The sequence below is a fragment of the Chaetodon trifascialis genome, chromosome 11 (assembly GCF_039877785.1).
Source record: "Chaetodon trifascialis isolate fChaTrf1 chromosome 11, fChaTrf1.hap1, whole genome shotgun sequence".
Taxonomy (NCBI): domain Eukaryota; kingdom Metazoa; phylum Chordata; class Actinopteri; order Chaetodontiformes; family Chaetodontidae; genus Chaetodon; species Chaetodon trifascialis.
The window spans coordinates 7,127,449-7,151,474 of record NC_092066.1 but is presented as its reverse complement, the minus strand read 5'-3'; the positions used below and the strand labels follow the sequence as shown (position 1 = coordinate 7,151,474).

At 42.5% G+C, this 24,026-nt stretch overlaps 5 protein-coding genes across 9 annotated transcripts; 4 read left to right on the top strand and 1 right to left on the bottom strand.

The window, feature by feature from the left end:
* Positions 1-28: 28 nt before the first annotated feature.
* tmem59 (transmembrane protein 59) lies at positions 29-4,575 on the top strand. Of its 2 annotated transcripts, none has more exons than XM_070974971.1 (8): positions 29-273; positions 505-610; positions 1,187-1,287; positions 1,371-1,523; positions 1,626-1,698; positions 2,435-2,558; positions 2,692-2,809; positions 3,849-4,575. In XM_070974971.1, the coding sequence occupies exons 1-8, from the start codon at positions 118-120 to the stop codon at positions 3,999-4,001; spliced, it is 984 nt and encodes a 327-aa protein (XP_070831072.1). In that variant the 5' UTR covers positions 29-117; the 3' UTR covers positions 4,002-4,575. The 2 variants fall into 2 exon arrangements, with proteins under 2 accessions (XP_070831072.1, XP_070831073.1); XM_070974972.1 differs by having other exon boundaries at positions 53-273; positions 1,187-1,281.
* A 2,403-nt stretch (positions 4,576-6,978) lies between these two features.
* Positions 6,979-9,235, bottom strand: lrrc42 (leucine rich repeat containing 42). Of its 2 annotated transcripts, none has more exons than XM_070974907.1 (7): positions 8,544-9,235; positions 8,334-8,465; positions 8,138-8,259; positions 7,934-8,019; positions 7,740-7,853; positions 7,557-7,641; positions 6,979-7,446 (listed from the first exon to the last, which is right to left on the bottom strand). In XM_070974907.1, the coding sequence occupies exons 1-7, from the start codon at positions 8,930-8,932 to the stop codon at positions 7,151-7,153; spliced, it is 1,224 nt and encodes a 407-aa protein (XP_070831008.1). In that variant the 5' UTR covers positions 8,933-9,235; the 3' UTR covers positions 6,979-7,150. The 2 variants fall into 2 exon arrangements, with proteins under 2 accessions (XP_070831008.1, XP_070831009.1); XM_070974908.1 differs by having other exon boundaries at positions 6,982-7,446; positions 8,138-8,256; positions 8,544-9,228.
* A 195-nt stretch (positions 9,236-9,430) lies between these two features.
* On the top strand, positions 9,431-14,498 carry yipf1 (Yip1 domain family, member 1). Of its 2 annotated transcripts, none has more exons than XM_070974904.1 (10): positions 9,431-9,524; positions 9,791-9,916; positions 10,087-10,244; positions 10,374-10,454; positions 10,539-10,626; positions 10,786-10,902; positions 11,017-11,183; positions 11,982-12,164; positions 12,862-12,968; positions 13,266-14,498. In XM_070974904.1, exons 2-9 carry the CDS (start codon positions 9,883-9,885, stop codon positions 12,946-12,948), a joined length of 915 nt encoding a protein of 304 aa, XP_070831005.1. In that variant the 5' UTR covers positions 9,431-9,524; positions 9,791-9,882; the 3' UTR covers positions 12,949-12,968; positions 13,266-14,498. The 2 variants fall into 2 exon arrangements, with proteins under 2 accessions (XP_070831005.1, XP_070831007.1); XM_070974906.1 differs by having other exon boundaries at positions 13,287-13,983.
* An 898-nt stretch (positions 14,499-15,396) lies between these two features.
* Positions 15,397-16,155, top strand: LOC139338758 (GRIP1-associated protein 1). Its single transcript, XM_070974016.1, has one exon. It carries the CDS (start codon positions 15,397-15,399, stop codon positions 16,153-16,155), a length of 759 nt encoding a protein of 252 aa, XP_070830117.1.
* Positions 16,156-16,563: 408 nt separating this feature from the next.
* Positions 16,564-23,565, top strand: ndc1 (NDC1 transmembrane nucleoporin). 2 transcript variants are annotated; one of them, XM_070975115.1, is made up of 18 exons: positions 16,564-16,717; positions 17,507-17,627; positions 17,708-17,809; positions 18,159-18,333; positions 18,417-18,549; positions 18,711-18,819; positions 19,074-19,125; positions 19,242-19,374; positions 19,902-19,994; positions 20,098-20,179; positions 20,322-20,483; positions 20,569-20,829; positions 20,979-21,091; positions 21,638-21,688; positions 22,294-22,357; positions 22,444-22,544; positions 22,991-23,151; positions 23,231-23,565. In XM_070975115.1, the coding sequence occupies exons 1-18, from the start codon at positions 16,679-16,681 to the stop codon at positions 23,292-23,294; spliced, it is 2,016 nt and encodes a 671-aa protein (XP_070831216.1). In that variant the 5' UTR covers positions 16,564-16,678; the 3' UTR covers positions 23,295-23,565. The 2 variants fall into 2 exon arrangements, with proteins under 2 accessions (XP_070831216.1, XP_070831217.1); XM_070975116.1 differs by lacking the exon at positions 21,638-21,688 and having other exon boundaries at positions 16,575-16,717; positions 23,231-23,349.
* Positions 23,566-24,026: the final 461 nt, after the last annotated feature.

Sequence of the window (24,026 nt, the reverse complement as noted above, 5' to 3'; positions counted from 1 at the left end):
ATTTAAACATAGCAGAATGTTCAAGGCCAGCCTCGCGTGAGGCGGAGTTCCCGCGAGACAACAAACCGATTTAGAAGGAAGAAGAGCGTGTTATTTGTTTAGGTTTTCGCAGGTGAAATGGGGATGCAATCCTACTTTGTCTGTATTTTGGGGCTGTTCGTCCTGCTTTCGAGCACATCAGCATCGTCAGATGTGTTTGATAGCGTTTTGGGAAACACAGCATCCTGTCACAAGTCGTGTGAAATGACATACAGTTTGCACACGTATCCACGGGTGAGTACTCCTTTCGATGGGGCAACTATTAACGATGGCTAGCGTTAGCTAACGTCTGGGAAGTTAGCGGAGCGAAACGAGGCCTTAGACGTTATAATGTTACTTCGTGTCCCTCTCTGTTCTGTTACATGTTGTTTGCCAATGACTTGTGTAAAAGTTGAAAGTGCGTCATTTTTCACGGGCGCCGTTGTTTGTCGAGGCGTTCAACTGGTCCTCCGGTTTGTTTTGTAGGAGGAGGAACTGTATGCCTGTCAGAGAGGCTGCCGTCTGTTCTCCATATGTCAGTTTGTCCGAGACAGCGACGACCTGAATCAGACCAAAAGCGAGTGTGAATCAAGTAAGTCCTGCGCGGAGCCTCTCATCTGTTTACCTCTCCTCTGTACGGTGTCCAGGCCTCTGTGATTATCCTTTCTTATCTATGAGATCCAGAGCTGCAATGACAAATCGATTAGCTGTCAACTATTGAATTAACTGGCAGCTATTTAGATAATCGATTAATTGTAATTTTGTAATAAAAATAGACGCAATCCTCTGATTCCAGCTTCTTTAATGTGACAATTTCTGGTTTCTTCACTCATCTATGACAATAAACTGAATATCTTTGAGTTGTGGACAAAACAACACTTGAGGACGTCATCCTGTGCTTTAGGAAACAGTGATCACCATTTTCTGACATTTTATAGACCAAACAACTAATTGAGTAACTGATTGAATAACCAAGAGATTATTCAACAGTGAAAATAATAACTAGTTACCGTGTAATCACCTTCATTGAAGCTGTAAACACATTGTTCATGCATCTGTTTACACACCCACTTCTGTTAGATTTCACTCGCTCTGAAGGCCCCTTTGTCCAGTGTCTGTCATCCTATTTTGCTATATGTCATCTCGCATCACTTCCCAACTTCCGCAGCCTGCCGTGAAGCCTACACCCAGTCTAATGAACAGTATGCGTGCAACCTGGGCTGTCAGAATCAGCTGCCATTTGCGGAGCAGCGGCATGAGCAGGTACAAGTATGTGACAATCCCTCGATGGTCTGTATGAATATAGACACGCCTCAGTAAAGAACAGCACGCTCAGCTTGTCTTTCTTTCAGTTGGAGGCCATGATGCCCAGGATACACCTGCTGTACCCCCTGACGCTGGTCAGAGGGCTTTGGGAGGATGTGATGAATCAGGCCCACAGCTTCATCACTTCCACTTGGACGTTCTACCTCCAGGCTGATGATGGCAAAATTGTTATTTTCCAGGTATGATGAGATTCTGCACACAAACGACACAGTTCATCCTGTTGCTGTGTCGATGAAATGGAGAACACTGTTAAAAATCCACTCCTGCCTTCTGTCTCACAGACTGAACCACAAGTCCAGTTTTTCTCCCAGTTTGAAGTGGAAAAAGAAGTTAAAGAGGAGCCACAGAAGAGCTGTAAGCCTCCACTCTGTTTTCTTAACGGCCACTTATGCTGATGATATTCTTTTTATTTTTTTAAACCTGAGTTGTTGTATCCCTCTGCACCATAGACCTGCATTGTTGTCCCAAATAATACATTAATAGCCAGATAGTTGTGCTAAGTGACGTCTGAATGTGGCCACTATATGTTGTTTTCCGTCAATCTCACATATTACACATCTCACATAACTAATCCACAGCTGAAAGTAGGCCATAACAAATTAACTATTTACTCCTGTTTGTGTATTAGTGACAATTTATAAATCAAAGTATGTATTAGCACCAGTTTAACTGGTTTACATCTTCAGAGGGAGCAAACAGCCTTGGGGCTAAGGGCTGGATTATACTAGAAAAGAAGTAGTTCACCGGCATCAGAGGTGTTTCTTGTCATTTCCAAACGGCCTCGCTGGAAGGAGAAGTGAGAAGCCGGCCGTCATAGAGACACATATTGTTTAAATATGGGGACAGTGGTGCACATTTTCAGTCAGTCTCTGCTGGAAGACATTCATAGTGTTGGACTCTACGTAACACATTTTGGTTTTGGCCTTGTCATGAATTTGTACAGAATGCCAGCTTTGTCCATCAAATTCAGCATTCTTAAAAATATCGAGGCCTTATTTGAAACATAACCCACAAGACTTTCAGCACAACAAGGGAAATAAACGGATTAGATGTATCTGCATGTCAAGTAACTTCCGTTTCTTATTTCAAGTCCCCGCCTTGAGCAGCCCACTTTTCAAAGAATACCAACGCACTTTAATCCAGGAGAGGGACAGGGACATGAGCGGGGACCGCAGCTACGATGACGAATACAACCTCTTCAGCTGCCTTTCAAGGTTGGTTAGCATGCATTTATCTACATTGTAAAGGAAATTCATTTGTTTAACCTCCTTAACAGAGCATGTCATTGACCACACCATGCATCAAATCCTCACACAAGCTTTATATTTGTGCTTGTTTTTCCCTCAGGAACCCGTGGCTGCCTGGGTGGATCCTAACCACAACTCTGATCCTGTCTGTGCTGGTCCTGATCTGGATCTGTTGTGCAACTGTGGCAACTGCTGTGGACCAGTATGTACCTGCTGAGGTGAGTTCAGTGATGTCCTTTTTTAAGACATTTCTGGCACTTTAGTTAACAAACAAGCTCATTCAAGGCATGTAAATGTTTGTTACGAGTAATTTCAAGGTGCTTCAGGTTCGTTTATGGGTAATTGCTTGGAAAGTACGTGACTCAAGGAAATCATAAGAATACTTAACACCTGGACATTTCTGACTGAGGGTTACATGAAAATATTTATACCTCTCATGTATCTGAAGGGCAAATATGTAGCTGGAGGATGCAACTGGTTAGCATAGCCTAAAGTGTGTATTTGTGTTCCCTTTGGACAGAGCCGGGCTAGCTGGATACTGGATGTAGCTTCATATTTAGTGTGCAGATGTCAAAGTAGCCTTAATTTTCTCATCCGCCTCTAAGCAAGAAAGTGGATAAGTGCATTCCCAAAATATTTTATTTTAAGCACCCCTCGCTGCTTAAGCTGAAGGCATCAGCTAAACGCCTACAGCGGGAAACATACTGTTGGAAATGCAGAACATGCTGCGTTTTACACCTTTTCAGACCTAACCTCTTTAGAATAATGTGGATGATTGTAGTTATGTTCAAGGTTTTGATTATCATCACCTTTGAGTTCTGTTTATTTGGGGTGGCACAAGTGGTAATACTGTCGCCTCACAGCTAGAAGGTCCCGGTTTGAATCCCGCTGTGGGCGCTGGTGGCGTGTCCTCCACCATGCCCTCAATGCCTGCTCGAGGAAAAAGGGCCTTTCTGTGTTCTCCCCGTGTTCACGCGGGGTATCCTCCTTAAATAATCCCCACTAAAAACATGCAAGAAGATCACCTCCTGACCAATGGTGACGCTGGTCTGCTGCGGAGGAAGGATGGACCAAGGATGGGTTAAAGGCAGAGAAAATAATTTCACGAAAGCATGGTGTGTGCATGTAGTGTGCAACTAACTGTGTGATAAAGTACATTTCTTCTTCTTCTTTTTCTTCTTCTTCTTCTTATGTGAAAAATGTGAAAAGCCAAAAGAATATATCAGTTGTTTACCTTTTTTTTTGTTTGTTTTACAGAAATTGAGCATCTATGGTGACAAGGAGTACATGAAGGAGCACAAACTGACCCCGTACCCAGCATCCTCCCTGCTGATCATCACCTCCAAAGGGCCGGAGGAAGAGGCCGGGCCACTCCCTTCCAAAGTGAACCTGGGCCAGTCTGACGTTTAGAAGCCAAAGCTGTAGCGCAGAAGGGATCTCCTCCTTTTAAATCTTTAGTTGATTTTTATCCTCTGGCACAAGGCCTGTGCATCCTGTGGTCCGAGCAGGAGTAACTACTACTTGCAGAACACTTTGTATTACTGATATAATGTCTCGTCTCCCTTTTGAAGCTTTCAAAACTGGAGTGATGGAAAGGTTATTTTCTGTATATTTGTATGGAAGAGGCATTATAGTGTAGTGAGCAAAGTAAAATAGGTTTGGGGATTTTTCTTAAAACTTTTGATGTGTGCATTAGCTGTCTGTTGGTTTGCTTATTTTATTGAATAATGTTGAAATGTTTGTGACTTGAAGAGATGCAGGTTTCACCCTAAACTTTTGGAAAAATAGATCGTGCTAACATGGCAGACTTTCCCTGTCTGCTCTTATGTTTCTACTGCAGTGGTTTCCAGATATTGAGTTTTACAATAAAATTCTATGATTTTAATTAATAGTGATGGTACAAACAATAGGTCTTTCCTGCTTCGCTGTTGTCTGTTCTCGTAATGATGGGTCAGAATTAAATACAATGGAGTGAAGTTCTTTACACGGGTGTGACTTTTTCATTAATCAGAGTTTTCAACACAAGAATTTAACTGTAGAAAAACAAGGTTTAGAGAATCCAGGGCCATAATAAACACTAGCCTTCAAGCTTACAAATGCAATCACTTACACGTTTAGAGGATGATTGGTGACGAAGGTCTTTGCAGCTCCAGCATTGTGATGCAGTGGATTTCGTGCTTCTTTTTGTTGGAAATGTAAAGCTCTGGTGCCAATTTAGAGTTAAAAAAATGAGACAGTCATTTAGCCCCCCCCCCCCCCCCCCCCCCCCTCCACTCAGCAGTAAGTTGTTTAGGCAAGATTGCAGAGAACAGCACCAGTTTCCTGTGTGATGACAGAGTGGCTGTTTTATCACTCTAATCTCAGATGGGGTGGAGAGCTGAGGAGTCATAAATGCAGCAATGCACCGTCACACAGCTTGTTTACCTCTGCTGTTGGAACTGAAGGGCCTAATCTTGGAATGTAAAATTTCACAGCTACCTTATGGTATATTATATTAGCATAATGTGCTCCTTTTTTCACATCTCAGCCATCTAACCCAGCAATTTTCCTAGCTTCTTATTGTTTGGGTGTCGATATCCTCAGAACTGGCTCTTAGTCTGCTACAGGGCTGAAGGGCAAAAAATGAGCTGCTTGGCCCCCATTAACCCCTTCTTATCTCAGTTTTTTTGCTCTGTGTACAGCTTTTCTGTGTTGGGATGATACATAGGCTCCAGGTTTGCTGTTTGGTCGTTTGCTTTAAAGGGGAACTGTGGTGATTTTATACATCAAAGTCTGTTTACGTGTCTTGGGGAGTACAATTGCATATGAGAAAAAGTTGTATAAAGCCTTTTGTGGCTTCAGCCGGAGCTGTGCAAAGACTGATAAATTGCCTCAAGTGATGTCATTTGCATTTTTTCGACGTGCTTACGACTACAAGTTTGAAAATAAAAACAAATTTGGGAGGTTTTGAGTTTGTAAGAAGAAAGCCTACCAGATGTCTGTAGCCCACTCAACTCTGCTTGGTGCTTCTGGGCTGAGGCTACATAAGCTACAACAAGAAACAGCTTACATTGTGGGTAACCAGGTTTTGACAAAGAAGAATGTGTGGAAGAGAAGGTACCTCTAGTTCTGCTGCATCAATATTCTGACTTTTTTGTGACCTGTCCATCGTGTGTGACGAGGTTATAAGAGGGCGGTGCTGAATCGGTGCAGCACACTGGTGAGTCCATCAGTGGAGCCGCTACAGTTCACCAGTCAGCCTCACACTGGGATGGATGATGCTGTCATCTACCTCCAGCATAGACCCCTCTCTCACTGGAAAAGGGCTTGGAGCACAGTGAGAATCATGTTTTTTGTTTTCACCATACAGCCCACGGGTGGACTACCTCACCAACCAACCACAGCATGTAAGGATACTGGACTGTGAGTCTGACATGGTTGTCTGCATCAGCTGACAGTCAGCTGCATAAGTTCTCTGACACCTCGGCCATCATCAGCCTCATCACAGGTGAGGAAGACAGTGAATACTGAGAACTGGTAAAGGGATCTGTGGACTTGTGCCGACAGAACCACCAACAAATCAGAGCAGGAAAGACCAAAGAGCTGGTGGTGGATCTGCTGAAGGGACTCCGGCCTTTTGGAGCACAGCGGGCAGAGCAGAGCTTTTCTGATTCTGTGGCGTCACCAGTCATCTTCTACGGAGAGGTCTGCTGCACCTCGACTGCTGACAGGAAGAGATTTCACAGACTGGTTAAGAAGGCCGGCTCTCTGCTGGGATGCCCCCTCCACCCACCCCCATGCAGGACACTCTGACAGCGCTGGGCAGCTCCTACAGTGACAAGCTGCTTCACCTGCAGAGTGTGACGGGAAGATACTGCACACTAAACTGGCCAATTTAATATTCCCTATGTGCAGTAATGTGTTTTATTTATGTTGTTTAGTTATGTATCACATCTTTTTCTTCCTTACTGGTGCTTCTTAATATTACACTGCTCCCTTTGCTGCCGTAACGCTGCAAATTGCTCTGCTGTGGGATAAATGAAAGGATTACATTATTTTGCTCACTAAAGTCAGCGTTTTAGAAATGTGGCACACGGGAACAGAAAAGCTTGCGCAGGGACCCTCTTCAAAACAGGGCCTTGAGATTAGGTAATAAGGAAACTACCTTAAGGTCCCTATCATGTCTGCTGACACCATGCATCAGTGCTGCATATCCCCAGACACATTTTCAATTAAACTGGCATGAGACCAGTTCACTCACTGTTAGCATGCAGCTTTGGGGCCTCAGGGCAGTTGTCCACATCGCCCAGTTAGTATTGATGTAACTGGTCTACAACAGTGCCACATTTGTTCTGATGAGCATGAAAAATCAGTTTCAAACAGCGAAAGGACCATTAAGGAAGCGGACACGAGCAAAATACTTATTCATTTATTTATAAAAATACATGAACAACACTATCTATGTCCAAGAATAAGAGTTTACAGTTCGCAAGTGGAAAGTATTGTTCATTTGAGCGTGGATGTTACATACTCGTGCTGCTCTCCTCTCCGCTCTGTGGAATGCTACGTGGATGCATACCTCAGTAGCTGTTCAACAAGTCCATGTCCTCTGCAGTAAGAGCTGAGGAGGACAAACGTTTTGCTGGAGGGCTCTGATGTGAACTCTCACACCTTTCTGACTGGCGCTGCCTTTTTCTGACACTGTGCCATGAAGGCTTTGCGTGATGATTTGTTGTGGAAGGAGTCTGTTTCTCTGATATGTGACTGTGAGCTGCAGGTCTGTAGAAGTGCAGCCTCTCTCTCTCGGCCTCTTCCTCGCTCTCACATACCAACGTTGCTGCGTTCAGGACCTCTCTGACAAACTTCTGCCTGCCAACTAGGGAACAGAAACACTTTCAAGACCATTATAGATAATGTGCGACTGTGTCAAGCCAGACTTTTAAAAACAGCTGCTTAAAATGGAACTGAAATATAAAATCAACTCACAAAAGCGAAGTGCTGATGTTCTGGATTCCTCAATTTTCTTCTGTTTTGGCATTTGTGAGCCATTTGTTTCCCACTGGTTTACAACCTGACAGTGAAAATGATCATGAGATGTCAAATAGCACCACATCTGCAACATTTAGCCTACATATGTTTACTTTTTTATCTGCATCTGAAAATATTTACCTGCTCTGCCCAACCCTCTGTTTTACATCTGGAGTGATCAAAGGTCTCCAGTGGTTTCTCAGAATGAATGAGCCCCAACAGGTCCTGCATGATTGTCTTCAGTCTTGTGCCAAGCTGGAGGTGTAATTTACATTTAGTTGTCAGCATCAGAACAAGCTACAGCCAAGTGTTACACACAGCAATTACTGTCGTACCTTCAAACCGGTCCCAGATGCATCAAGTTTTTCAAGTTTGGGGAGGCATGTGAGGTATCTGAGAGCCCTCTCTGAAATCGGGTTATCTGTATGAGAAACAGCATTTTAATGATGGATGCCAGCTTCTAAATTCTTTAAATTTGGAGATGGTGGTTTTTGTGCTGCTGCTACAATCTGGAAGTAGATAATATTTTGATTACTAACAGGAAACATCAAGGAACTGAAGACGATCCAGTCCCTTCCTCATAATCCGGATAGGTGCAGTCAGTCTTTGCAGGCCGGCATCTGACAGACAGTTACCACCAATGAAAAGCTGAATCAGGCTGCTGAAGAGGCAAGGCGAAAGTGTTAGTAACATCTTTTCTTAAATCCTCCACGTGATGAGAAATCAGGGTGTTACCTCGCCAGTGAGCTGGATGTTAGATGCAGGAATATCTCATGATCATCACCCAGTCTGCAGCCAAACAGATCCAGAGACTTCAAACTGTGAAATGTTTTTATTTCATCCATCCTCTCGTGCAAGAGTGGAAATCTGCAGAATGAAAGGGACAATAGGTGTTACAGTCAAGAAAACTGGGAGGCTGGAGTTGTGTTGCCAGGTAGAACTTACCTATTTCTCAGACAGAGGGACCCAAGCACCATCTCCCCATAAGCGTCACTGAACAGCCGCAGGGCTTTTGGAGAAACGTCTGCGTTTAAAAATGCACGATTCTCCTCTGCTGCTGCAAAAAGTCTGTCACCTATTTGCTCGGGGAAGCCCACCAGAGAGTCCACATGGTGTATGTTGTCAGCTACGAACAGCAGGGTGATGTCGAAGAGAGATTTTGTGGTGTATCTCAGACTTCCCTCTGCATTGTAGGTGAATATGAAGTGCTCTTTTCTCAGGACTAAAGGGTTTGTCCTTCTGCATGAGGACACCGGCTTTGGCTGGGCTAAGACAATGCCACCAACACGACGAAGGTTGCCTCTTTCACGGACATAAATGGCGCTATTGTCCATACTCGGGTCACACTTTTCTTTCACCTGTGAGGACACAACTCCTAACTCGGGGACGATGAGGAAGCTAGCCGGCTAATCACGCGAAGCATTGCAGTATATCAGTTAGCTTATTTGTGGTCGTTGATTGAGCTAAAACCAAGACTGAAAAATTCCCAAAGTCTCTAACAAGACTCCTTCATCACCTGTTATCGTTTCTCATCTCATTCCGCCAGGTTATTTAGCACTTGCGCGTTTTAAACAAATATTTAGCTTGAAGTTCCTGGTTCTAGCCTTCAGTTATCACAGTTATGGTCTTTGCTTGCTAACTTCAAAATAAGAGTCCGGTATTTGATAAAAACTCGTTTCAACATCCTAAACTGCAAAATAATAAGCAAGTATTTAATCTGGATAAACTTCTAAAAACACGATACGTACTTCATCACGACAGGGTCAAACTTAATGTCGAATTAATAAAAGAAATTCAAACGCTTACTTTGAAAGCGTTTAGTAACAGGAAGAGGTATTGTTTACATGCTAGTATTTCCGGCTCCACGCAACGTAAACATAGCTGAGAGAAGAGAAATGATTTTTATCAGTTTTGGAAGATAACTTGGTAAGCATGCATAGTTTAAAAGAAAAGTATGCGTTTTTCAATACTAATGAGACTGCTGCTACTTTATTTTGACAGTCCCACTGTTACGTTAGGCATTTTATATAAGTTGTCGATGAGCTGTCAAGTGAGGACTTGGTAGCTAACTTAAGCTAACTTACAATGTTTCTTTTTTGCTGGAAGTTATTAGTTTGCATCGTTTTAAACTAACACATGGAGAAGGAATAATTAGGTTTGCAAGCTAAAAAATACGTGTCTTTCCTTCACAGCTTTTTAGGATCAAGTTGTGCCTTCGGGCAACTTTAATTTGCCGATAAGTTGCTGAGAGTCCAGCCTCGTCGCTGAGAGTGAATCCGTGTAAATGGCGTCGACAAATGATCCATTTCAGTTTCAAGGTGAACGTCCTCCACTATCATTTGTGTAATTAAAGGAGTTGCTTCATTGATGCTTCCTTTTACTGTTCTGTCTCTCAGTCTCTATGGCTTCAGTAAACCATAAGCATATCTCCTTGATGCTGTATTGACATTATAATAATATCTTCCTTTAATCTGTCCCATGAACATAGAATTTGAAGAAGCTGGCAATCTGTTGGAAGCTAACAGAGATGCAGTCACCATTAGCATTGAAGATGAACATAACAAACCTGAGAATCAGAGGAAAGCTGCTGGTTTCCCTCCCGATGATGACGAAAACGACCCACTTGCTGGTGATGACAAGACAGAGGTCTGGATAAGACTCACACCGGCTGACAATGTGCCATTTCTCACCAACTATTAAATGCTGTTGTGTCAATAATCCCTTCATTAATTTTGTTCTTCTCCATTGTTTTTTTTTTTTTTTTTTATGTTGTAGCTTCTCTCTGGGCAAAAGAAAAGTGTCCCTTTCTGGACCTTTGAGTACTACCAAAGGTTTTTCGACATCGAGACCCATCATGTAATAACTTCACAACTCCTTCGAACGATTTAACCACTGTGCAAAGCAAATGCAGCTTTACATTGTTATTAACACTCCTTTCAGGTGAAGGAAAGGATCATTGGATCAATGGTGCCGTGGCCTAGAAAGAACTTTATTCACGTCTACCTTCGAAGAAATCCTGATCTTTACGGTTAGCTCTAAGAACAGTTTAACGTTCATGTCCTTGTCAGACATTTTTTGGTTTGTCAAGTCTGAGAAAACTGTATTCCTGTTCTGTACTGTAGCTTAAAGTTGGTAATATTTGAAATTGTAAAAACTGTAATACTTCTAATGCTTTTTGTGCTTTCAGGACCATTCTGGATTTGCACCACTCTTGTGTTTGCCATTGCCATCAGTGGAAACCTCTCCAACTTTCTGGTGCACTTAGGCAAACCACACTATAAGTATACGCCAGAGTTTCGAAAAGGTCAGTGCTGTTATTGTTTGCTATTCATGTCTCACTTGTCCAGGTTAAATGTCAGAGAAAACTGTACATTTCTCTGAAAAACTCTTTTCTTTCTGAATTTGCTGCGTTTTCCAGTGACCATAGCTGCAACAGCGATCTTCAGCTATGCCTGGCTGGTGCCTCTCGCCCTCTGGGGTTTCCTGCTGTGGAGAAACAACAAGATCATGAACTTGGTGTCGTACTCCTTCATGGAGATCGTCTGTGTGTATGGCTATTCTCTTGCGATTTACATTCCAGCAGTGGTAAGACCTGAAATTTTTATCTCAGAATAACAGGTGCAACCATAATAATGTTCACTGTTTTTGCGCTGGTGTTACATATATACAGTGTGTATGCAGCCTATATTTATACTGTGTACACACACACACACACACACACACACACATATATAAATACACATACATGCACATACATGTTTGTGGCCGTCAGCCCCAAACCATTTGTTTCCCAATGAAGATGTACATTTTTGAAAACTATTTACAAAATTATAGTTAATTTTTTACAAAGGCTCAGAAGATTCCTTAACTAGTTTGGTACTGTAGCTTTTAGCAAACATCATTCAAACAGAGGTAAGTAGTGCATTTTTTGTGGAATATTTTCATTTATTTATGCACTAATGAATATTTATGAGAGCTGAATGATGTATGTGGGATCAACTGAAAATGAACTTCAGAGGCTCTGTTCGTGGTCGTGAAGGAAGGTGTTCCCCAGTGCAACAGTGTGTCTCAGTGATATATTTTCAGGGTTTCAGTGGACCTTTATAAGACAGATGAATGAGAAGTGTTGGTATACTGCTTCTGCTTCTTAGAAGATCAATTCATTGTTGGATTTTCTGTCTTTTCATAAGATTTGTTGACAGAAAAGTAAAATATAGATTACCACCAGCCTTTTTTGTCAACAACAACAACAGCACTGACCTGCATAAGATACACTATTCCCCCCGTATCATGAATACCTTTCAGGCATTGATTGTGTCTTTTGTTGCTCTCCTGAAATGAGGCGCCTGTTCTTTACTAACACACAGCTGTTTTCATTGTTAGGTCCTGTGGATTCTCCCATATGAATGGCTGAGGTGGTGCTCCATCGTCGTTGCTCTCTGCCTCTCTGGCTCAGTTCTGGTGTTGACCTTCTGGCCTGCAGTACGGGACGACCACCCCAAAGTTATCATAACAATCATGGCAGCCATTGTGTTGCTCAACGTTCTGCTTGCTGTTGGTTGTAAGGTAATTATGCTGGCTGTAGTTATGACGCTGCTTTTACGTAACTTCACTGTTCGGATTAATTACAAATTTGAGAGACATGGAAAATGAATCCGTTTGGCGAAATACAATAGAGCATTCATTGTCCTGCTTTGGCAAACTACATCTTCACTAATCCAGTTGATTCAAGCTGCCTGTCCATCTCAGTGTAGATAACAACAATGATTGACTCACTCCCATGTGTCCTCAATGATCTCAGTAGCATGGCCGAGCCTCAACCCAACTTGTCAGTGTCAGCCACAGACAGTACGTGGACATTTCTGTGTGTTTCTGGGAAATGACTGCACCAGATAGTGTCAAGTTTACTCCCCCTGGGTGGATTCTTCACTGGAAACTTTGACCGCATTCGCTAACTGGTGTGAGAACGGGCTGTTAGTGCACTTCTTAATGTGAATACGGTCAGGTCCGCAGAGGTATCGTGTGTCTGGTCACATTCATGTAATTAGTCTACAAACTAAGCCCTCGTCTGAAGGCTGACCAAGATGAATGGGTTGCAGGAATGCTGTGTTCTCTCCTGTAATGCTGAGCATTTGCTCCACACTTACTCACACACACACTGGCTTTAGTTCATGATTGATTAGTACTTTCTCTTCATACTGTGCTCGCCTCTTTGTCTGGTTGTTTTACACTTGTTTCCTTACTTGTTTTTTTTTTTTTTCAGGCCTATTTCTTTTCCAAACCAGAACCAGTAATACCAGTTGAAAATGTAGCTGCAACAAAGGGCATCAAGACACCGTCTTCGACATGAAAGCCTTTCATTGTCTGGAGGTAAACGCACACAGAAGCTTTTGATGTCATGATCCCTTTGTACAAATCCACCAAAAGCCTGACACATGTAAGATGTATACCCCACTTTGGGCTTTCTCATGGCCATTTTTAGATTTACATTCATTTAAGAATGACGGCCTCCCACTTCAGTAGCAGTTTTACTTTGCTGGCCTATTTTAGTGGCTTTGACTTGAGCATGTGTGTTTTTTGACCTACTAGAGCAGAACATCTGACACCGGACTTCCTTTACATGATTTCTCCTTCCCAAAGCAAGTGTTATTCTTTTTTAAATTGCAGGTTCTCCTGTTTCCTTATTAGAGAGAATCGGGTTGCTGTGGTGATGAAGTCATGGGTCGTCTGGATTTCACCTGCGCTCGGACATGCTGGCCTTAGACCTTAGAACTCAGTGTGTACGCTTGTTTCAACTGAGTGACCTCTGAAAACGAACACTGGTACCAAGTATGTCATTTCTAAAGGCATGGGTTCTAAACTTCCTTAAAGATAAATGGGGTCTGATGTTACTCAGCATACAAGATCTCTTTTAGTGTGATAGTTTTCTGCTTTATAGTTCCTCTGTCTGTAAAATATTTAGATAACCAGTTTATGCAGTAATGTTGGTGGAAACAAGGTGTTTTATATATGCATTTTTTTCTACTCTGTTAATGGAAACCGGCTTTGATACTTTGCGTGAAGGATTTTCTGTATGAACAGCATAACAGTTATAGGTGTCGGCAAGATATTAAAGGGCAGGGCTTATTGTGTACAAACAGAGTCATTGTATTTTCCTCTAATTGATATAACCGTTAAGTGCCCTAAACTAATACCAAAGACCCAGCCTAAATGTCCAAGGGATTTGCAGCCTGTTTAACTACTTTTTTTAAAATTAATTAATTTGTTTTTATTGTGATGAACTGCATTTGATACAATGTATGAAATGTATAGCGTCTGTTTCCAATGAGTTTTTCATAGGAAAAAATAATAAAATATGGTCTTTGTGGGATGCACCAAGAAATCAGCATTGTTGTAACAGTGATCAATTTTCAGTCAACCTGGAACCAATATTCAAGCACAAGACAGCAGCTGGTTAGGTTAGCTTAACATAACGACAGGAAACAGCTGGCCTGGCTCTGCTCAAAGGCAACAAAATCCACCTGTCAGCACCTTTTAAACTCAATAGTTAACATGTCACATCTTGCTTGTTCAATCTTTTTTGCCAGTTAAGCAGCCAAGATCACGCAGATTGAACACACAAGATACAATATGTTAATTTGCGAACTTCAGAGGTGCTGGTAGGAGTATTTTATTACCGTTTCACCCTGTTCTCTGTCCGGTTTAGGCTAAGATGAGCTACCCTGTGGTTAGATGCAGCATTGAAGCTGCAGTGGTATTGATCTTCTAATCTAACTCTTGGCAAGAAAGCAAGTAAGCCCGCTTCTGTAACAGTTCCTTTCAATAACATCCAAGTTGTTTTGTCTTTGTAAAAAAAACACCAACTAAAAATCTATTTTAAAAGTAAAATATTTGCACGCTAAATGTGGTCGCCGCAGTTTTTGTTCGTTTAGTTTCAGAATAATAAGCATCTGGATTCAGTGTTTGTCGTGTGAGAGCTGTTTCCTTGACTGACTGTGTTATATACATGCTGGTAACGTCAGTGTCAGTTCATCTTTCTCTTCTACTGAGTGTAAAGCTTTTAGGTAGGACAACCTTAAATCACCTCAGCCTCCACACGTGTCAGCAACGTGACTCTTTTCGACCAGCTCCTGACACCATTAACGGCTGCCAGTACATTTCAACAGTTGGACATTTTAAATATTTAAGGGATCGTAACTAATAGGTATAACTTCAACATTTCAAAGAGAGCATCTAACTTTGAAAGTGGGCATTTGGCTGCTGTTGCCGTTTTTCCAACTCATCCATCTAAACTGTCGTGTGGTCGAGCAAACTGATAGAATCTACTGTGTCACTGTTTGGATGCGCGGATCACCTGCAGTGGAAAATGTTGCTTATGTATGTAAAGCCTTTTTCTCCAGGCACACAGCCCGTGTTCAGCACCTCACACACAGGGGGCCTCTGTTAAGTCACTGTTTAATATTTCCATTGATGAACAAGGGCAAAGATTTTAGATTAATTAACAAAATAGAAAATTGTGTCACTTGAAACTGTGTCAAAGGGATGGTGGCGCCCTAATTAATGGTCATTCTAGCCCCAGCTTTGAGTTACACAGGAGCTGCCTGTCAAACAGATAACCCTGTTAGAAGAATGTCACCCGCCTCAGTCTCAGGCATTCATGTGGCTGCTCGTGCTTGTGAAGAGGATTTACCAACACAACACGCGTGGACCATTTAAACAGCTTGTGAGTAATAACAACAACAAAATGCCTTTTTAATGCTTATTTTATTGTAAAGCGATTTGGAAACCTAACCATAGGATGGCCACCTCAAATGGGAAAGGAGAAAAAGTGTCCAAATTTGAGACATTGAAACTCCTGGAGAAATGTAGAAAGGAAAGAGATGATGCCATGCACAGGGAAAGCGCCCTCAGAGAGAAACTCAGGCAGTATGAGTCAAGGATGCGTTCAACTGAGGCTCTGAAACAGAAGCTGAAGAGCTTGACAATGGACAACAAGGAGCTGAGGAAACAAGTGAAGGCTCTTCGCTCTGAGATTGGACTTGAGTGCAGCCCGAAGTTCAGTGGAAAGACCACAAAGGACATAATCAATGACTTGCATGAAAAGGAGCGTGAGTGCAGTTCCCTGGTGGAGAAGGCTGGGAAACTGAGTCTGACCATTGATGATTTGACATCAGAGCTGGCAAATACAGTCACCTCCAAAACACTTCTAGAGGATCAAGTGCAGTCATTGCAGCAAAACCTGAAGGATATGACAAATAATCAGCGTCGTCTGCTGAAGTTGTGGGAAGACAAGAAGACCCAGAGGGAGCAGCTCGCCCTGCCTGCCATTGCCCAGAAACCTCCACACAAACCGGTCGTCCATAAAGCAGTTCAAACAGAGATGTCCGTCAGTTCATCCCAAAAGCTCCCAGTTAATGCCTTTGAGACGAAGCCATTCTCTCGGGATCATGAGAAAAAGAATGTTCTGGAGAAACACAGTTTTCCATCTTACGGAAATGGATATCATCATGACAAGAAAGCTTTCTTGCATGATGAAACCAAAGGAATTCAGAACTGACTCAACTCACTGACTGACAGCCACAAACACTGCACTGAGCAGATACACAGTAATTGGACTAATATTTAATATATCTGTAAATAAACACATTAGTAAAAAGACATTTTAAACACCGAAAAGCCGATTTACGGCTTGTCTTGGTGCCTTATGTAAATTCATGCAGTGACAGTGCAGTTCTTTTAGTGTTTGTATCATTCAGCTGTAGCCTAACTTTATAGATCTGTTTAAGTCATTTTTTATCCGAGGCAACTTTTAAAAGGTATTGTTTGTGATCTTATTGCGATTAACCATTCGCAAGACTGTCCGAATTTATACAGATTTTATTGTTGAACGAGCTCATTTAACTAAGCGTGAGTGGCTGTGATCCTGGCAGCAGGCAGGAATATGGGCAGCTTTTCGGGGTCCTTCAGAGGTCCTTTGAATGCATGTGGCGCGATATGGGAAACTAGTGGAAAAGTAGTTTGACAACAGGCGAGCTGAAGAGATTATTCTCGCCGTGTGGCTCTCCATCTGTCCAAACAACATGTTTTCTGCAGAGCAAAGCTGTTGGTTTGTCCGCAAGGTGAGTCTTTAAACGTAATCTTTTATTCACTAAAGAGAAAATGTATCGCGCTTGCTAACTTCAAGTTAGCCCGGCTGTTTATGCTAGCTTGTGTTAGCTAAGCTGTGTTTCAGTTGTTAATAAGCAGCACAGATATAAAACAACTTACAGAACAAGAAAGAAAAGTGTTATTAATCTAAAAAATGTTGTCAATATATATATATAAGTATATAACTTACTTACTAAAAATAATACCCTGGAGGAAGTGAAAAAGAATTAGGATTATCAAGAGCAAAATAGTTACGCTTGTAAAATTGCTAGCTACATCATATAAAAAAGATCATTAGAATAAAGCATATAGACATGACAGTATAGGGTTGAATTTGTCCTATTAATAATAGAAGCAAATAGATCAAATCGGACAAAAATAACATGATTTAACGTTACGCAGCACGATGATCAAATTAATAGGATGCAGCAAGTTAATAAGCCGTTAGTTTTGAAAAATACTGTAATACTATAATCAAGGTGTTTAAGTGCACGTGTTTAGCCTGTAAGATATCTGGAAATAATAAAAGATACTGATATTTCAACCTTAAATTATGAATGTAAAAAGCACTCACAGGAAAATATTACATGAAAGCTGTAGTATTTTAACTCCGAAGATTTTTTTCTTGTCATTGATCCATTAAAACCATAGAAAGTTGGGTGAAAATGACTAATTTGACAACCAAGCAGAAAAGCTACATCTGTTAGCGCAGTTAATAAATGTTAGTTGTGAATGTGATAGTGACTGATATCTCCGTTCAGGTGATTTGGTGGAGAGCCGTGGCCAGCATTGCTTGGGCTGTGCTGTTGTTGCCACCCATCACAGCAGTTTTTGTAATCCTCAGCAGGTTCAGTCTTCTCCACCCCATCCAGACCATATCAGGTAGGTCACCATGTTAAATAGGAGATTCAACTCGTCTGGAGCTGTGTGACGCTGACTGTGACCTGCTTTTTTACATGCAGAATGCCTGTCCCTCTTAACGAGTGCAAGTGCTGTCTTCTCATTAATCCTGCTGTGTGGAGTGATCCTCATGGTTGGATTCCTGAACCTGGAGTATTATACAGGTGAGTGGCAGGAGGCTGGTTGTTACTGTTTAGTCACATCTGGCTTTGTCTTGGAGGCTGTGTGGGCTCGACGGGGTCCTCCATTCAGTGGTTTAGCGGAATTACACACAGTGCATCAGCTCATCAGTTTTTTTGTGTTTATGTACACAAGACAATATAATTAGATAATTAGACAGAAAAAGAAAATCTAACCTTACCCACATCAATCAGTATGACATGCACATTGCTTAAGTTGCACTATTTGTCACTGCTGAGTCTAACTAATATACCTGCATGTTCATACAATGCAGTGTTCATACAGCAGCTAGCACAAGGTCTTTGGTTGTAACGCCGTTCCGTTTATCTTCAGTCATTCCAACTATTGCGTGCTCAAAAATTGCCCTGCTGGGTCAGCTGCTGCACCCTCGTCAGTGTGTCAACTCCATGGTCCTCTGTATCATGGGAATGATCGTGGCTTGGTGTTGTTCCATCACCATCGGGGGCAGATATGAGACACTTGGCTACCCCTGCCCACAGAGTGATGGGTAAGCAGCTACCACATGAAACTATTGTGTTGAGCTCTACATGCTTCATCCAGAGTCTGATTGGCTCTGTTTGTTTCGAACAGTGAAAGTTCCCCTCAGATGTGTCTGAATGAGTATCACCTCATTCTTCTGCTGGCTGGAGCCTTTGTTGGACTCTCTCACAGTCTGCTGGGTGTGATCCACAACATGAACTATGTCTCTTTCCACACTGTTCAGGTATGCGATGATGCAAAGACTGAGTATTTTTAAGATATATTTTTCCGTAATGGCTCTCCAACTGTACAGGCTGAGCCTAACGTTAAACACAATAACTGCCACTGTCCTTTTAATAGCAGTTTATGATTGGCGCTGGTTTTCACAGTGTTTTTCTCCCCCAGCAATACAAATACCTTCGGTTTAAGGGATCTCTACCTATGGTGGTGAAGTGCAGCGCCACTCAAGCACTTTACTCTATCAGGAACTACATTGTTGTGTTTTTCTTTTTGGGTAAGTGATCTCTCTCTCTCTCTCTCTGATCTTTACAAATGAATCTTCAGTCACACAGAGCTTCTGTACCTTCAAACAAACTGCTTGAGGAGTGTCAACTTTCGTGATCTCATGCCAAATAGTCTCTATTTTCTAGACATGCTTTTAGTCATTGTTCAATTTTTGCACCTGAGCTTGGTTTTTATTTTGCTCGTCATTTTCCGTGCAAAGTTATTAGAAATGATGGAGAAAATATTTAATTTTTCTGTCAACAGGATACATTCCAAAAGCATGGATTTGTAAAACGCTTAATCTTCACTTGAATAGGTCAGTATGGAGTCTGTGTTCATATATGATTGTTTTAGGCCCTGCCACTCAGTGCTGTTTCCTGAACTGATTTAAAGGAAGGCATTAATATATTTGTGTTTGATCTCCACCTCCAGATCTGTCCACCCTCTTGACAGCATAGCTGGACTGCTGGACCTCTCCCTGCTCTACCACCTGTGGATCAGTGCCAGCTTCCTCCTCTTCACATGGCACATCACACTGCTGCTCTTCAGGGTCTTTGTCACTGAGGTATGAGTATCAGTTAAAGGCAAAATGTATACAATCTCCAATGCTGCAAAACTGAAGGTGTCGTTGTACTATAGAAGAGAAATTTCTGCATTTTTGTTAATTGTTTTTCTGTTTCGCTTGTCTTGATTTAAATTCTGTTTTTCTTTCTGGTCGTTTTTGTTAACCTAACTTCACACACCCACAGGCTGAATATTTCCACTTAACCAAGGATCAGGGTGCCAGCTGACTATGGTGACCACCATAAGATTGCATGGACTAGGCCCGTTATGATAATCAAATGTGACTGCCCATTTGTTACTGTAATTGACTTTAAAGTAGAGTGTGCTGTTGGAAAGACTACCTCTGTTTGCCTTTTAATTATTTAGAGACACTAGGGGGCAATGTTGTCAAGAACACTGGTCTTGACTGGATTATATTATCCATGCTGAACATCCCAGACTTAATCTCAGGTGTTAAAGTTAAATTTACTCATGAGGGTTTTAACTTTAAGGTAATGTGTTGTGTAATATATTTGCTGTTACCTGCAGGTGTACAGTTTTCCTGTGCAGTCGTCTTTTACTGAGGATGTCCACCAGTGTCTTCCCAAAGTTCTGACTGACAAGCAGCCAATGATACTGAAGGTAGATAACACACAGTTATATTCTTTCAGGTTTCCTCTTTTTTTGTGTGTGCTTGCTGATCATCAACTTAAGGTGTTGTAACTTGTCTTATCCCAAATTTTAGTTCCTAGCTCTGCAGGACTTGGCTCTGCTGTCTCAACACTCCCCATCACGACGCTGTGAGGTCTTCAGTCTGAGTCAGCCAGGTCTGTTATGTTGAAAGTTGTCTTCGTTTGAACCGATATTGATGTTTCTTGTGTCCCATAATTCTCTCAAATATTTCAATTGTATTTAAAAGCAGATGACAAAACAAATCGTGTTCATGTTTTCATTCTTGTCTCTTCCCAGGTGGCCATCCTCATAACTGGAACGCCATCTCTAAGGAGTGTCTGTCTCTGCTGGCTGACCTGACCCAGAGACTTGTTGCCTATCATGACACTGTCGCAACCAACGGCAGGGCCAAATCACTGTCCACAGGGAGTGACAAGAAGACTTCGTCTGAGACATCCTGTATGTTGCTATCAAACACAAATAAACAGAATTGTTTCTGGCCAGTCCCCTTTATCCTGCCTGTCCCATTTTTTTGTCTTAAAAGTACCCTCAAGCACAGAAGACCTGATGAGCCCGAGGCCCTCTTTACTGATGAAAACTCCAGTTTCGGTCTTTGCACGCTCCGTCATTGGCAGCCCACAGAGCCCTCTGACGGCACCGTTCACTCCCGACCTGGACAGCCCGTTTGCTTCTCCCACCCTGCGCCGTCTTACTGCTCCTGTGGAACAATGCTCGCCGTGGTTCGGCACGGTGCAGAGCCCACACGTCATGAGGAGAGCCCCAAAACTCTGGTCCACCTCCACAGGTGAGAGGACGCTCCTGGAAGACATCAGGTCTAATTTTAGACAGATGGAGTTACCAAGCATTAATAGCTGCTACTGCTAGAACTGTCTTATTGCCAGTTTTCTTGCCAGTTCCAGTTTGTGATTTATCAGTCTGTCTATTCTGGTGCAGATTCACAGATCAATGGCAGCCCCCCGTCATCCCCTGCCTCGGTTCCCACTCCCAAGCAGGAACCATCCAAACCAAGTCTCCTGGCTCAGTTCCTGCAGAACAGAAAAGAACAGGTACTTCAGCCTTTTTGTTACAGAGTTGACAAAAGGCTTTTCATACTTAACATTTATTAACCTCGAGCTAACAGTAGTAATCAAACAGAGGCTCTGTCTGTCTTGTCTGGTTTTTGTAACTTTCCAAAACGAACAGCCTGATCATCACCTCTGCCTCGTGCAGTGATTGGCCAGGATGTGCACGGGTGTGAAAAAGGACAGAGCTCCATTTGCTCTGCAGATTCTTTTTTCCACCTTCTTCACAGCTCAATCGCACCAGTCACTTCTGTGCTGGCGCCAGACAGATGTGCTTCAGAGATGAGACAGGAGGAGCGCCAACAAAATAAGCGTCACATATGCAATAATGGCTTGGAACACTGAGTCTTTTCCGCTGCCTGAATACTCATCTCTTTACTTCTGTGTCATAAAATAACGGTCCCAGTAAAGTTGTTGTTGTGGTCTTAGCCAGTGGTTAAGTGTGAAAAGCCAGTATTTCTTCATTTGTGTTACATATTTCTTGTTTGATTTCGAAAGCAAAACAACTTTACACTTAATTGTCCCATTCAGGTTAAAAATTTCTTGGCAAAGCGGGTGCTGATAATGTATTTGTTCAACAAGGTAAGGGCCTGTGGCGTCTGCATGCTGTCTTCTTTAGGATCCTGAACACTGTGAAGTACTCCCTGCATGCTCTCATCTTACCCAGTCGATTTTCACTTGGTTTGACCAAATCTAGCAACCTCACCCTGCGGGCATCACTAATTTAACGCTGCTGGTTTTGGCCTTGGTTGTGCAGACATTACTAATGTAGCTGTTTTCCGTCCATCCAGCTGTAACAATGAGCCTCACTAATTACTTAAAAAGCTTGAGTTAAGGAGCTGTGTTAACACGCGTGTCTTGCGAGTCACATGACCGTTAAAACCATTGTTTTGTTCAAATCAGATGCTGGGAAATCACATCCTTATGATCCTATTAGAAGTGTGAAGTACTGCAAAGTTCATCGCAGCCAAACACTGTGCATGTATTGCAGTATTTCCTCTTTCTAGAAATTAGTCTGCTTAGTCCAGTTTGCTTTCTGAGGTTTATGCATCTTCCTTTTGAATCACACATGCATGTTGTAGTGTAGTCTCACCAAAACGTGTCCGTCTAACTTCCTAATTCATCATTCTACTGTAAATGTGCGTCTGTCTGTTCAGTGCAGTACTCGTTAACATAGTCTCTTACAGCTTCCAGAAGCCTCCAGTCAAGCTCTGTTTGCAGACTCACAGGCTCACATCTGGGCTCTAGAAGGTAGGAGGAGATGGTGGACTTGATGTTCATTTTACAAGGAAGTGTCATGTTGATACATCATGATGTCCTCTAATGTCCTCCTGCAGGCCTGTCTTACCTTGTTCAAGCCTCCTTCTCAGAGGACCAGTTCGGGGTTGCACAGACGACATTACCCAGCATTCTCAGTTGCATGCTGGTCTTACAGGAGGTAAGCTGTCATGATTTACTGCAGCTACCCTGAGGGCACATATTGGTGCAGCAGAAGTGATCAGATTTCATAGCACAGCTGTGTGTGTGTGTGTGTGTGTGTGTGTGTGTGTGTGTGTGTGTGTGTGTGTGTGTGTGTGTGTGTGTGTGTGTGTGTGTGTGTGTGTGTGTGTGTGTGTGTGTGTGTGTGTGTGTGTGTGTGTGTGTGTGTGTGTGTGTGTGAATTGGCTTTGCACACCTCTCTGTGCTGGACTACAAACCTTTCATTAGACTTTGTGCCTTGAAAGCAAACAGGAAACGTTTAGTACTTTGCACTTACTGAGATTTGAGAAAAACAACTGCTTCACTGTAATTCTTGTGCATCTGGTGAAGAACTTAAACAACAAAGTGACTGTTCTTGCTTTGCGCCCCCTAACAGCAGCCCTGTCCCGTCCTCTTTGTCTTCAGGCTGTAGATCGACACTTCAAGCTGCCTCATGCCTCCAGTAAGCCGGTCCGGTCGACCGGCAGCATGGGAGACTCCACTCACAAAACGCTGCGCTTCGCTCTCAGGGCCACTCTCAAGACTGCCATCTACAGGATAACAACCACGTTTGGAGATCACTTAAAGTAAGGCCTGTCGATCAAATGGACTTTCTTCAAGTGCTAAAAATGTTATGCTAATTCTTGATATGTTTTTAATCCTCAGTGCTATTCAGATGTCTGCAGAGCACAGGAAAAGACTGCAACAGTTTCTGGAGTACAAGGAATAACACACTTGACACTTCGCCTTCTGATTCTTATCAGTGTGATTTGTGTGTGCGCGTGCACATTAGCATAACTGAGGCAACAAGTGAAAGTCCATGATAGTGCCTCTTTTAATATTTATGTCTGCACTGTGTCATGGCGGATTGTATTTGATAGGCTAGATCACATCTCCTACATGCGCGAGGCGGGGGCAGGAAGCCGGGATGATTACCTGAGACAGGTTGGAAGACTTTCAGCGCCGGCGTTTGGCAGATTCAAAGTAGCGTACTGTTTAAATCAGCGCCTCGTTTCAAACTATTTGTTTCATTTGCATTACAAGAAAATCAAATCAAGTAATTGTATTTGACTCGTTCATTGCGAGGAGATGTAAAGGGCTGTTCATGCTGCATTTCTACTAAATCTTCTGGTTTTATAGTTCATCCGCTCTCCTCTTGAATGACCTCAGAACATTTAGCATCAGGTGTGATGAGTGAGAGCGATCACACAATGTGTGTGTGTGAGTAGTGAGTTTTTTTGTAATGTCTTCGGTTTCAGAGGTGTGAGTGAATGTGTTCTGATGCGGATCTTTGGACACCAGCCTGGAGAACCAGTTTACAGCCGCACTTCAGGTTCTTGACTTATGAAATACTCCACAATCACATTTACAGATCGCGTGTTTGTTGACTGAGGATGGACAGATGCTGTGGCTGGTCAAAAAGTGGGTAAAATATGTATTCACTGCTGACATGGACCTCAAA